The following is a 14,975-nucleotide window of genomic DNA, read 5'->3' as shown; positions in this document are numbered from 1 at the left end:
AACACACACGCCAAAACTCAAGTACAATACGGCGCGGCTCCACCATGCTACTCGGCCTCTAGTGGTCTTCGATAATGCTCTCATTCTGATCGACATATCTATTCTGCAGCGTACATTCATAGGTAAACGTAATGCACTATGTCAAATATCCCCTATTGCTACCAAAGGTGTGAGTTTTGTGTTCTTGCGTTAATGTCAATGCTTTAACTGTGTATTTTCGTAGCAAGACACGCCAGAAGGGGTAAATATGGTGACGTGCACTCACTTAGTGCGATACTCTCAAAAACTCCAGTTGTGCTAAGTGCAGTGGATAACTTTAGCACCGCGCTGTTTGTAGGCAAGACATACTCGCAGGGGTGAATTTTCTGGTTCAGTGTCTTGTTTTATTTCCCAGTGCTGTAAGCGGTGCACTGTCTGAACAGTTGAATACGTGCGCTGTAACAACACCGCTCCCCATTCTGGCGAGTGTTCAGTAATGTATAAAAGAACAAACAGCCTTTTCTCCCCCCGGGTTATTCAGGTGTGGCAGTGTGATCGGCTGCTTTACTCTCGGCTTGTTCATCACGGACAAAAATAGGGAGATTAATCAGACACACATGCTTTTCAATTACCCGCTGAACCGTCTTGGTTCTTTGTAGCTTCCAGCAAACACTCAGTCAGAGCTCCATAAATATTCCAGATCTACGCTGTGGAAGGGGCATGAATTTGCAATAGATTTAAAGTGTGACACCTATGACATTTTGTGTTAAATAATACATTTCCATTTTGTGATTGATAGCGGATCAAATGTGACCTGGTCTATGATGCGTTCCTTTCATGGCTTAGTGATTAACATTATTACTGTGAAATTTGAGCTTGAAGCATAGAAAAAAAAAAAAGAACAAAAAAAATATTAATTCAACTTTTTTCCATATCAAAAGGTGTGTTTGTGTGTGTGTGTGTGATATATTGTTCAGCTTTTGCTGAAATCTCTATGCAGGTTTTCCATGCAGCAGAAACATCATGTTAGTATTCAAATCCAATTCTGATCCTAACTACTGTAGAAATGAGCATGGCGCGCCTTCTCCTTCTTCATTTTTCTTTCCCTCACCCTGACTCTGTCTCTGTTTTCAGGTAGAGGATGTCAATGACAACGCGCCCCTCACCTCTGATCCTATTTTCCACCCAGCCATCATGGAGAATTCACCCAAGGATGTGTCCGTCATCCGTATCCAAGCGCAGGACCCTGACCTAACCGCCACGCCGATTCGCCTAAGTTACCGCATCACTGCTGGCAACCCGCAGAATTTCTTCTCGATAAACCCCAAGACAGGTACGGCGTTGTGTGGTCAACCTTTACATCTGCTGAGTGCTTCAGCTTTCATCCAATGAAAGATAGCGTTACCGTCTGTATGTTTACAAGCCTCACAATACTTTTTATTATTCTCCGTCGGCCTCGAATTCCTTCTGCAAAAGCTTGAATATCTGTTATTTATATATATAGAAAAAAATATATACATATATATATATATATATATATATATATATATATGTATATATTTTTTTCTTTTGCTCAAACAGACAGACATCTAGAGTTCATATGAACTGTTCAATTTGGCTTGAAGTCTTGAGCAGAGCTGTGTGCTCTTTGCATTGTGCTGGGGGGAAATTACAGTAATAGCCATTTTATCAAGGCACCAGGTGGGTGACTATCTTCTAATCATAAAGGAGTTTACAAGAGGGGAATAAAAATATCTAGTATATTCCCTTTGGTCCCTACGGGGGTGAAACATTCACTCATTAATTGTATTATGAATCACGATAAGTGAAATTTAACTCCGCCAACTGATACAGAAATATGTGAACTGAATACATTGTGCGATTCTATTGCACATAAATTAATTCAATCGAGTTTACTGGTATCTGTTTCGAGTTCAATTTGTCAGCGCTATTTCTCCCAATCGAGCCCTCTGATGGGGTGGGATTTCACGGGTGTCGGCGTCAATCGACTGGCGCTGCCGTTACCCTCCCTCGGTCCCCGCAGTTGTGAAAGTTGCCTCTCAAGTCTGGTTGTTTTTAAACACTAAGCATACATTTCATCCCTGAAGCGTTGTTTCCAAACAATGATATACAGCCTCATCATCCCAGTTTGCCTTTCAACTGCACCTCCTAAATTATATCTCAGCCTCGGGACAATTATCACAAAGAACCATGGGGGTGATTTCTACTCGAGCTATATTAACTTTTACCGTGAAAGGTGAAACGGGAGATTAGTGGCGGAGATCGGGCTTCGTCTCTGCGATGTCACTGCTTTGCAAACGTCTCGGTCCGATTCGAAGGCTTGCCCCTCACGGCGTGGTGGACGTTTTTCCCCTTTCTCTGCGGGAGAGGGGTTAGTCTTCTCATCTTTTTTCCTTTAAACAGCCAGATCTATCAGTTTAAAACCATAACTTATTCACTACACCTTCAAATGGCCAGTGCGTGAATCTACAATTTATTCGCTCATATTAAAATGTACATTAGCTTCTGGGTTCGACCCTCTCTTCCTCTGAGCAGACGCTCTCTTTCCCTGCTGTTTCTGGAACGGCTGCTTTCGGTTTTCCGCAAAAGTCTTCCATAAATGAATAAGACTGAATTAATTTTTGCAAACAACAGGATTGCAAGTTATCGATCAAGTGTGGAGGCTTTGGCTTTAAGAATGTGAGCGGTCTCATATCGCTTTATTATTGTCATGATGTCAGTAATAAAAGCACACTTTTTTATAACTTGCGTAGTCTGAGCGTTTATCAGTATTAACCACATAATCATAGCCAGCGTGTTAAAATGACTTCAATTTTGTCAGAAGCAAAATTACCGTAGGTAACTGGCCAATATGGCGCCCGGCCAAAGTCCAGGGCCTCAGCTAAGTTCTGCTTGAATGGTTCTATTTCTGGATCGAGACGTTTTGCAGGGATTGAAATATGTGCAAGGATTTTATGACACAAACATGCACATTAACGCGCTTGCGTTGTGAATCCTCAACTAAAGCTTCTCTCAAACGCTTGATGACTTATTAACATATTATTTATTATACATCATGGTGTCTCCACCTAAAAGCCGAGGAGCAGGTCCCTCCGAACACCTGGAAAGGGCCGCTTGCAGACTCGGAGCAACAAACGTCTGGCTGTAGATGTTTTTAACTATTTGCACTTGCACCTTTATCTATTTTACCGTCGTGATGCCTGCGAGCACGTTGGAATGGGTGGAGAAATGTGTCGGGGTGATGTGAGAATCAACAAAAATGAAAGGAGAGGTGTGCGGCGGAAGGGTGGTGAGATGTGGTTAGAGGGATGCTGATGTTGGAGCTACCAGGCAGGAGGTCTCGAGGAAAACCAGACAGGGAGGGAAAGAAGACATGATGTTCGCTGGTGTGAGAGAAAGGGATGCGGAGAATAGTGTTCGTTGGAACAACTGAAAGAAAAAGAAGAAATTGTGCTGTTGTCGATGGACCGTGGATGTATGTTGGTTATTTGTGGAATTTCTTCCTGACATTGATTTTGCACAACAACTCGCCAGTCGTATGCAAGATGGCTGCGTCTGTGCTGCCCACTGAGTTCCAACGTTAAACCTCTCTTATTTTACTCGTGAAAACATTTGCTTTTGTCTTTTTAAACTTCGTGAACGCCTTCGAATAGTTATCGGACTGCACCTTAATCAGAGGATACTATGTCACCTGGTTTCAGGTTGGTTGGGAAATGGCGAAACGCAAATTTGTCATGCAAAAATACCAAAAACTAAACATATAAAGTGCAGACCTTTCGTTCCGACAAAGGCAGCTTGCAGGGGTACAAGAGAGTGCAAGCCTACACTGTTGAGCTGAGAAAATCTCAAGTTCAAGCAGGGTTTAAGTTTGGCGAGTGAAATGAATAGGCTTTGCTCTCATAACGAAAGCTCAAGTTCCTTTAGAAGGATTGAAAAATACCTTCCCATCTTCCCCCAGACACACCTTGGATTTCACATTACAGGATAAAAACTTGCAGAACATTTTCAGTTTCTGGTTCCCCCTTTTGCGAGCCCTTTGAGGAAGAAAAAAAAAAAAGCATGACATTCTAAAACTCAATGCAAAAAAAAACTTTTTAATCAGGCCCTCTTTTAGCTTCTGTCTCTGAACTCTAGACCAACTTCCCTGAAATGCACACAGTCGCAGAAAAAGGTTGTCTCACTGAAGAAAAATGGGGAGGGTTTGCCCTCAGCTCATTGGATTTGATTCTTAGAATGGGATCATAAATGAAGAAAAGGTTGTTGTTTTTTTTTTTTATTGTACAGAAATACCATGAAATCTTTTTCTGGATTGGATGTATTCTCTCCACGGCCCTCGGCAGACTCGACTAAATTTAATGTGGAGCTAATATGAGCACGCGTTTTATCCAAGCATCCTTTAAATATCTCTAAAAGCAATCTTTTCAGTCTTATCTCTTTTGAGTTTAAACTTAATTTACTGAACAAAAGCTAAAATCATTTCAAACTGTGTTTGGATACCAAAAACACCTGTCAGAGACCATCTGCATTCCACATCTTTTTAAAAAAAAAAACTCTATCGGCTCACCACAGATACATTTATTAAAGCAAATGCATTCAGATGTGGTTCAGGTTTAGCTGTCAGGTTGGAAGCTCGGAGATGTCCCATACAACCACTGCCTGCAGCTTCCATTGAAGAATTATTGAAACGATGATATTTCCTATCCCGGGGCAAAAAAGAAATTATTTGAAGATTTGAAGGCTTTTCTGCTTCTGCCCTAGATTAACTTCTCTGGGTTTGAGTCACAACAAAATGCAAATCTGCAAATTTCAGATATCAGCTCTGGGAAAGAAAAGGAAATGTATATACTTTTGCTTTATATATGGTACAGTATTTATTCCCAATGATATGCATATTTAAGTTCACTATAACATCTCTTTATCTTTTCCTTATTCCTGATACAGAATGAATATGCTGCTTGCCTTTTAGCATAATGAATAGAATATTGATGATAACAGGGAAGCGGACCGGGCTTAACCAGAATGTAAAGGCTAATATTGATTCTAATAGAATCGTTGCAGTCCCTGCATGCATTGATGTGCACTCTGTATCCACCACGCTCACTCTCTCACCCTCTTGACCCTTCGAAATACGTTGCAGGGCTTATCTCACACTGGTAAAAATAAGTTGGGTCTGAATGTGTGTGTGTGTGTGTGTGTGTGTGTGTGTGTGTGTGTGTGTGTGCTGACGCATCCATCAAAGTGAATGCCATTAAGACAGTTTTCAGTAGGGTGGAAGTACTGTGCACACATCCGAAAAAGCTGCTTGTTAAAAATGTATGTGATGTGTGAGCGTATCTGAGAGGGAGAGACAGTTTGTGTGTCAGTGGAATCAATTAATTAATTAGATAGAGCAGTGTGTTGAAGAGGACGCCCCGTTTTCAGTGACTCACTGAAGAGCTTCCCCGAACATGTAGTGTGTGAATATCACATGGGAGTGAGTGAATATTTGCATCCCTGTGCACGTCCTTATACTCGGTTATTTTTAATATGAAATATATTGCCCTATCATGTGAATTATCTCTTGAGAAGAGTTTGTTCTAAGTCAAGGTCAGAGCTGAGGTTTCGAGGAAAAAAGGAATAGATATCCGAGTTTTATCTCTCTCGCCTCACTGATGATAAATTTAAAAAAAGTTTACCCGATGGCCATTTTTTTTTGATTATCTGACTGCTAGCGAAATAACTTCTGGCAGATTTTCATGTATTTTATTGTCAATTTTTTTAATCCCCATCCGGCATATGTTGAGGCGATTTCTTACCTTTTTAACATGCGTTTTTCATAATTTTGTGTATTGATTTGCTTTTTCTTATATTAATCGAAACCATCACAAATTGATAGACATCAGAATCATTATTCAAACAGGGTTTGACCAAAACTCCCACATGTATTTCTGTCCCTGCACCATCTACATTGAAATTTGTGTGTCAGTTCTTGTCGCTGAATTGTGTGGTTTGGAATTTGTGTTGGAACGATTGATATTTGGATGAATAATTTTATGTACTCTTAACTCTATAGACATATGCTGATCTAAAAGCCATCATTTAGCTGATGCCTGCTAAAATCCAGTTGCCATTTTCAGTGAATAGAAATTCCACTGAAATATTATTTGGGATATTTATCTGTGTTTCTATGTATGTGGCTGGATGTGTGTTTGCGCAGTGTGCGTGTCACAGGAGACTTTCAGCCATCTGAGCCCTTCCTCAGTCGCTTCTGTCAAAAAACCCAGCGTGGATATTTGTCACACATATATTCAGTACCAGATAATCACACTGATGGCTATCTTGTGTTTTTATTAATGTATCATAATGTGGCCCAAACTGTTGTAGGCTAGTATTTTAAATTGAGCTCCACAATTCTCATAATCACGCAACTTATTATCTTGATATGAATGAAAATTTAAGATACTCCCTTTATCAGATTATGTCTACTTTGTTTCTCAATTCAAAATTTTCATATGCCGTAGGGACGAAAAGCTCGAAAGCCTACTGACTGATTTGCTTTCAGCATGTGGTTGGCAGACACTATAGGTTATGACAAAAAAAAAAAAAAAAAATCTGGCAATGCTTTCGAAATGTTTTTCTAAAGCAGGTTTGCTGTAATTGAAAATAATACATTTTTTAGGGGTCCCAATCTGAAAGTGTCAGTTTGAAGGGTTTGAGATAGTGCAACTATTCCCAGAATGTATTGAGGCAGAACTGCAATGACAGCTTACTGTGCTGTCACAGTGTCTCGGGGTGTGTGAGTGAAGCCTACCTCCTTGGGGGTGAAAACAGAACAAATAAGTGTTGACACGTGGTGTTAGATGTAGAGCCTCTTGTTAAAGAGTGCCATCATGGTGTCACGGTGTCTGGATGACCTTTTGTCTACAGTCCTCTGTTCCACTACTGGGTTTATTGTTCCGGGATCATTGGTCTATTTTTGAACCGTCATTCATAATCCTTATTGAACTAAAAGCCCGAATTAGATGTGCAAGTCTCTATTTTGTATTTTTAATGTCAGTCATGTCGGAAAAGGAGACTTAAGCTATTCCCCTTAGAGTGCCAACGATATCCTACGACCGACCGCATTTCTCGGGAAGGCAGAAAAGTCTGAGCGTTGCAGAGATCAGTATGCGTGTTTACGTACGTTTAACTATATTTCTGAGGCCCAGCAGGTTTTAAGTGAGTGTGAAATGCTGAGGCCGAGAACAATAAATGGCCGTCTCAGGGCATGGACTGATTTTTAGGATTGGGTTTAGCATAAGGGGGGAGAAGAAAAACGATGGATGGAAGGACAGATGAATGCATTATTAAATGATCTACCCTGACTCCCAAAGCAATAGCAAGAGTATCAGTGTGACCTTGTGAAGCTATCTTTACAAGATGCATTAAAAACTTCACATCCCATCATATTGAAGACGTGTTTTCCGAGGCACCGTCCAAGGCCAGTTTTAGTGTGATTACCTGGTTTGATATTCATTTAGTTGAATTGGATTCACTTTATTTGTCACTCAGGTGCCGGAGGTCAGTAGACTATAACATGAGTTCCTGACAGTCGGAAGGATTCATTTCAAGCACCACAGAAGATCCCAAAGAAATAAACTAGAAATATACAGAGGGATAGAAAAGTATGACTTGTTTATATATCTCAAACCCTTATAGAATTACACACGGTTATAGAATTACACTGCACAATAGTCATGTTGCATGTGCATATTTTCTTCATAAATAACATAAATGCATTAAGATACTACTTCATGGAATATGTAAATTGATCATGATTTTATATATTACATGCAGGAAGTGGTGTAATTGTGCACTAAAATATGATATATTTATATTACAATAGACAGAATATAGTCGGGCATGATTTTGATATCAGGGTAAGGGGCCAGAGGACGCATCATACCAATGAATGTGCTCATAAATTCATGAAGATAGCTGTAAAAAGATGTGCGTGCGCGCATGCATGCACACGTGTGTGTGTGCATGAGTGTGCATGAGTGCGCGTAGCTTCCTTTGGGGAAATCTGTGTTTGGGGTTATGTTTATTTTTTTCTCATGTTCAATTAATATGTAGGATTGTCCTGCTGCAGATGCGCCGTGAGCTGTAGATCATTGATTTTTATCAGAGTTGTTACTGGTGCTGTGTTCTGATGAACAATCCCCCCTCCGCTCCGCTCCCCATCCCCCGCCTCTCTCTGCAGCTTGTGACTGCTGCTCTCGATTTACTCTTAATTTGCTTGATTGAAGGTAGCACGCGTAGCGGGCTCAAGGTGACACTGTGTTACATACAGGCGTAATTGTTTATGCGCATGAGTTTGTGTGCACGTTTATAGTAATGGTCAATGAATGTCGACTGGTTATATTTAAACATTCACCATAATCTCATTTCTTTGCGGCGCTTCGGTAAGCCGAAACAAACAATTTATTACAAATACAATGTGTTTGTTATCAAAATGAATAATTATATAAGCCTATTATATAGTTTTCTCCCTCATATCTTTATTTGCACATGTAATACCTTTCTGTAATCGTTTGTGGACGCATTGTGAATTTAAACGTCAGCGCTGCGGCCAACGGAATGGTGACTCCGAACACTGGATTAAATGCATTACCCGTTAGAAGCTGAACAAACGTGCTGAGAAAATCAGGGACGGACACTGATTTGAACACTAATTTAAAGTGCAGTGTTTTTTTTTTTTTGTTTTTTTTTTACTGGTTAATATTCCTTGGATACTGTGTGAAAGCTGCGGTGAAATAGCAAGGAAGCCAAACAGAGGGAATACACCTTCAAATCAAAAGAAAGGGAAAACAAAACCCAACAGAATCAACAAATAATGAAAAGTCAAGATGACTGTGTGATCCCTAATGCCGCTGCAGCGGCAGCTACGTTGGCCGACCATCATTGGACCAGTCTAATTCGATCAGTGATGTTCTGATCTCGTGTCCTGATGCAGGAGCCATTGCTATGCGGTACAAAAAGAACATACTCTCTGTTGGGGCTGCAGGGTATAGAAGTACGATCCCATTCTTTGACTCATCATGAACCGCAAACCCCGCTTCACAAAACGCAAATTATTTCTGCCTGACAAATATTGGCGCATTTGCAAACAAACGAGTGGATTACGAATGAAATAAGAACTTGAGACGCTACTGTTTTTTTGTTCAATTGATGTGAGTGATTTAATCTTGACGCCGTGTGGATTCCAGGACTGATCACTACCACTGCGAGGAAACTGGACCGAGAACAACAGGCAGAACACTTCCTAGAGGTACAGTAAAACCTGACCAGTGTTAGCGGGTTTATAGTATTATTGATCTACTCCTGTCACCTGCCACGGTCCACAATTAACACCGACAGACTGGAGGACAAGCATGACAGGCCCTCAAGGTTCTATAAAGTGTGATGAATGGCCGGAGTTTTTGGTCCCAGGTTTGGGATTCTCTAAATGCAATCATTCATCATTGGTTATCTCTCCGGTCAGGATGGGAAGAGGAAGGAGAGGAGTTTAGCTGCCCAGCATTTGATAAGAGCAGTCACTAGGCATACAGATAGCTTGTTGATTACTATTCCTGTTGCTCCCGCCGCTCTGCATGCAGATGAACCCGATAATCAGAGATGTTTGACTTTCGAGACCCGAGCAAACTTTATACTTCCCGGACATATAATACGACATATTAAAACACGGTTGATTCTAGCGGCCCTCGGCCCCTCGACGGAATGAAACAGAATCACCTCCAGTTGACCCGCCGTACTGCTATGCGGCGTATTGTTTCTCTGACGCCGATTGACTCGTCTAAACTGGCTTACTCTACATGCAGCAAAGTTCTGCTCCGCTACTTTACGGGCACGGAGTAATAGAGGAAGGCTTGAGCCTTGCAACGATATACATTTGCGCGTCTCCTGGGAGTCGCGGACAGAATTGAGGGCAGAGAGCTCTTTGTAGATGCCTTGTCCTGTTTGATATCAGAAAGGAATCCTGTTCATGCTTGCCACCCACCGCTGTGTCTGCCAGTCTCTGCTCCCCGTCTGTGTAATTAATAGTCCAGTGAGCAGTCAGGCTGGCTATGACGGCGTCCACCCTGATTTGATCCAATTGATCAGCGATCAGACCTTTGCCTCCACCTCTGGGGGATCAATAATAGAAAGAGATTTCCCGTGAGCTCAACCCCACGTGGCCCTTGCACACCAAAGCGGCGGCCGCACGGCGGAAACTCAGACTCGAGACGTTTAGCGTTTGTGTAGAAGTGCGGGAATTCACAAAAGACACCGGTTCACACTTATGTTGGAATGTGCATTCTCAGGTGACGGTCATAGACGGCCCGGTGACCACGCGGCAGTCAACCGTCTGGGTCATCGTTCACATCGAGGACGAGAATGACAATCCGCCCACCTTCCCTGAAGTCACCTACCGTATCAGCTTGCCAGAGCGAGACCGGAACAAACGCGGTGAACCCGTCTATCGTGTCTTCGCTTACGACCGTGACCACGGCGCCAATGGGAACATCACTTACAGCATTGTTGAGGGTAATGAAGAAGAAAAGTTTACTATTGACCCCAGAACGGCCATGGTGTCATCAAAGAAGATGGTGACAGCGGGCAGCTACGATATCCTCACTGTAAGTTTCAAGTCGGGAACACGATATTCGCCGAACGTGTTTTGAACTCATTAGCAAGCGGCGATGAAAAAAGACCAAAAGTCGATCGCTCCCTGCTGACTGTCTGATTTGGGATTAGTTCACCTGGTTCATGCTTAGTGCTTCCCGCTGAAGTCTGCAGTTCCTTGAAGTTGGCTCCAAACCTAACATGTTACGGTTGAGCCTGTGTTAAAATGGGCAGACATTTTAAAACATTTCAACCATGATGGAAAACAAAATGGGTTTAGTCAATTTACAATGCCGTTACAGCTGGAGACGATTTTAATTGAACAAAATTTTTGGAGGTCTAAAAGTCATTAAGGGGTCGTGCGTGTCTCCTTTTTATTTGGAATCTGATACGAGCAAAATCATCTTAGTCGCTTTATTTGAATATATCGTATATCATCATGCAACATATCCTTATACATTACTTCATTGGCTGGAACTCTTTAGTTTACATCGTACTTCTGTGCGATCGGCGTTTAACTGTCAAAGCGATATGTTGCTGCAAATTAAATAACTTCAAAATCAATGTTTTCTCATTAATCTGTGTTTCTTTATCTGCATGGTGTCCCTCTCTTGGCAAAGTAATCATCCAAAGATTGTACATGACTCACAGGACCTGAGAGCTATTTGATGCCGTCAAGGGTGGCAATGCTTTTAGCATGTAATTACCTGAATGAATTAACTTTATCAAAACTAATATCTATTCATGGGATGTTGTGACCGAGATGAAGTGCGCTGTCAGAGTGACTGAGACGAGTATTGATCTTATCCAGGTAGCGCAGAAAATCAGTGAATATGAATCCCGATATGTTCTTAATTATTTTTTTTCTTTTCGTCCCGAACTGGAGGGATATCAAAATTCAGATGAAGAATTATTCTCGATTGAACCTGATCACTTCCTCTTTTTAACAATTATCGGTTCTGTTTCAGGGTCCGATCTGTGTTAGCCCTTCCATGTATCACGTCTGAATCTTGTTCTCAGATAAAAGCGGAGGACGGCGGCGATCCTCCGCTGTGGTCTGCCGTCAGACTCCACGTAGAATGGATTCGCAAACCCGCGCCCTCGCCGCTGCCTCTGCTGTTCACCCAGAGGAGCTACAACTTCTCGGTTCTAGAAACGGCCGCCGTTGCTCAGCCGGTGGGAGTGGTGGCTGTGAGCCAGTCCAGCACGCCTGTTTGGTTCAACATCATCGGTAAGAGAATCAACATAGACCGCATTTCTGAGATGATACTTCCTGGATCGGGTTGTTTCAGACCCCTTTCCAAACTGGTGTTAAGGAAAGAGAAAAAAAAAAAAGTGTATTCAATGACAAGATGCATGATCTCTAAATCCCTATGCTTCGCACAAATGTATCTATTCAGTTATTTCAATATTTATTACAACATTGCTTTGGGGATGCATGTCCAGGCCCTGCTTGTGTTCTTTGTTTTAACTTCAACAAGAATAATGCATTTTACAAGGTTGGATCCCCGAGCTGTATATTTTTTCACCATTACATGTTTCTTAGAATTGCCTCTCATTGTTCTCGTTCTTTTGTATATCTAACTTTTCTGTGGTAGCGCTGAAAGGTGTAAGTCAATGCTATCTTTCCCAGTCTTCTCCAAGTCAAAGCAATATAAATAGTTTAATTACAAATTATGAAGTGATGTGCAAGGATTGAATAACTTTGTTATTTGAAAACAGACAAATAACAAGCAGGCGAATCAAAGGATTCAGTTTCTCTGCTTCAAAACAAAACAGCTACCCAGTGTGTGCTTGAAATAGTATATGAATGTAGAATAATGAATCTCTAAATTAATACCTTTTAAATCAGTTTCAATTTTAGACCACTAATGTTTAATACACAAGAAGAAATCTTGTTTAATATACAAGAATTTTTTTGTTTTTGTTTGTACAGCACACACAGGTCTGACCTGCTGGAGTTGCATCTACTTACTTGCGAATACCTGCAATGTTTTACTTTGTTCCTGCGCTTGTGTAGCAGTTTTTATCTTATAAACTTTTTATTTGTTGATGTCTCCGTCATATTTATTGTCTTTATCGATTGTTTATTTACTGTCTCTGTCCTTTGAATGCCTTTTGATACCTTTCCTCTTCGCCACGTGCTGCTGCTGTGGCACTCCATATTTCCCCAATGGGGATCAATAAGGCATTATCATATCATATGTTAAAAAAAAAAAAAAAATCAGTGCAGGGAAGTCTTATTAATATTTCATTTTTTTTTTTTTTTCTTCAAAAATGTGAAACTCTCGTAATGATTATCTTTTTTCTCTCAAACTCACTCTGATATCATCCGTGGATGAATCTCATTCCCCACTCTTAAATATAAAAAAACATCAAGGGGCCTACTTTCAGAGTGCTTTATCGAGTTGATGCAGTCATTTGATCACCAGAATATCCTTTATCCCCTAAATATTAATAATATTTTTTTTTTCTCTGTGTCTTTTTCTCTCTTAAGGAGGTCGTCTCGCAAGAGAAATGTTCTACATTCCGCAGAATGCTTGTGGAAGAAACTGCTCGCTCGATACAGGTCTAGTGAAAGCTTACTTCACCGCACCTCTGTCTCCCAATGCCTGAGGTCTGGAGAAATGGAGAAAATGCAGGAAATACAGCATAAAATACCAAGATCTTGTTTGGCTGAAGGCGGTATTGATTGATCTCAGTTGGAAAAAAGAATTTACAGACACCTTAAAGACATCGGTGGTTGTTATCTCTGCATCCCTTGAGTTTGTCCATAGAATTACACAACTAAGTTGTTTTTCTGGCAAACTTTATTGGAGACGGGCTCTCAGACATATGTGTTGTTGTGTAATTTCAGGCATTTTTAAATAAGTCATCATAGAAATGATCCTCAAAGGCCAAATGCATCCATTGGACAGTGCAAATCAAAGGTGCTGCTGTTGTCATGGCAGCAACATCGCTGCTTGTTATCACGTGCCTCAATGATGCAAGTTACTGACACCGCTATGCTAACTGTCAGCATTTACGTAGCTGGATAGGTTGAATCACCTCGCCACTTCATAAAAAAACGTAGAAATATTTCGGACCCACGCTCTCGATTTTATTTGTTGTAAAGTCTTCTTTAAGTTTAGTTGTTATCGAAACACAGCAGCGGACGTGAGCCGCTTCTCAACCTCAGCTGCTATTGCATTTTACTTTTATTTTAAAGTTATGTTTTGTCCTATGCGTGAAGTCCTGTGATGATAGATGCAAAAAATACAATATGCCAGAAAGAACATGATCTGTCACTTCTATTTGATTAATAATTTTGTTCAGAGTTGCAGCATTTAAGTAACAACAGCAGATGTCGAATCAGTTCGTGCAAATGTAAACTTGCACTGCATTTACCGGACAGAGCAGGGCACGGCGAATAAGCAAATATTTGTGCAGATGGCAACTCAAAGTGCGTTGCGGATCAGAGAAAAAAAACAAACAGAAAAAAATAAAGCGAAAATGATAAAAGGGAAATGAAAGCATAATAATGACAAGACCATTAAAAATGTAAACATGCATGCAATCAGCAGGCAACCCAGGGAATCAATATATCAGAAAAAAGAAAAAGTTTGGTCATAATTTTATATTCGAATGCTCTTACTTGTCTCGGATCTTCAGATCTCTTTTCCTCCATTTGGCAGTGTGATGGATAAAGGCAGCCTCTCCATATTTAGTGTGAAGTCCAGGCAGTGATCCTGTATCAATCTGCCTGATAAGGCTGCAAACAGGAATTGAGGATGTTAGACGTACAGTGATTTATGTGCCCCCGGCAGCATTGCACATTATATCACATCCTGTAGTCCTTCATATAGCACTATATTTCATTAAAAATAATGTATTAAAATGACGGATCCTTCAATTTCACAGTTTTTCTTTTTATGCCTCTACTTGAACATTTTGGGGTCTCATTATTGTGACATCGCGGGCATAATTTACTCCATATGTCTGTATTAATGATTATTTCTTTGCAAAAAAAAAAGTACACTGAGCTTTGAGATGACATCATTTGGTCTTAAGAAGAATTGCTTGATAATGAAATAATATATCTTTTATAATATATATATTTATTTCATTTGTCCATTACTATTCCAAAGTGCAAATTGTTCCTAATATCCATGCTGTCTGTACTGCATCACACCAGAGTGCTGTGATTCATTGTGGTAATGTGTGATGAATAATTATATAAATTGTTTTGAAATTTGTTCTCCTGTATAGATTGATCGATATAGATCAACTGTTTTTGACCTTGACTCCGTTCAGTAGCTGAATTCTTGAAGTTTACCTCACGGACTTGCTTGTTGCTGTTGGCGTGACTTTCG

At 40.7% G+C, this 14,975-nt stretch overlaps 1 protein-coding gene across 1 annotated transcript in view; it reads left to right on the top strand.

The window, feature by feature from the left end:
• The window catches only part of fat3b (FAT atypical cadherin 3b), a 70,491-nt gene that overhangs the window by 10,284 nt on the left and 45,232 nt on the right, over positions 1–14,975 (top strand). The window contains exons 5-9 of the mRNA XM_086176675.1: positions 1,114–1,312; positions 9,228–9,289; positions 10,323–10,637; positions 11,644–11,854; positions 13,121–13,192. Of these exons, the coding sequence (XP_086032801.1) occupies positions 1,114–1,312; positions 9,228–9,289; positions 10,323–10,637; positions 11,644–11,854; positions 13,121–13,192 (859 nt within the window). The remainder of the gene's footprint in view (positions 1–1,113; positions 1,313–9,227; positions 9,290–10,322; positions 10,638–11,643; positions 11,855–13,120; positions 13,193–14,975) is intronic.

The sequence above is a fragment of the Fistularia commersonii genome, chromosome 29 (assembly GCF_037954325.1).
Source record: "Fistularia commersonii isolate RoL2024-O1a breed Wild chromosome 29, RoL_Fcom_v1.0, whole genome shotgun sequence".
NCBI lineage: Eukaryota > Metazoa > Chordata > Actinopteri > Syngnathiformes > Fistulariidae > Fistularia > Fistularia commersonii.
Note: the sequence above shows the minus strand (reverse complement) of the source record. Positions and strands in the feature narration are given on the sequence as shown.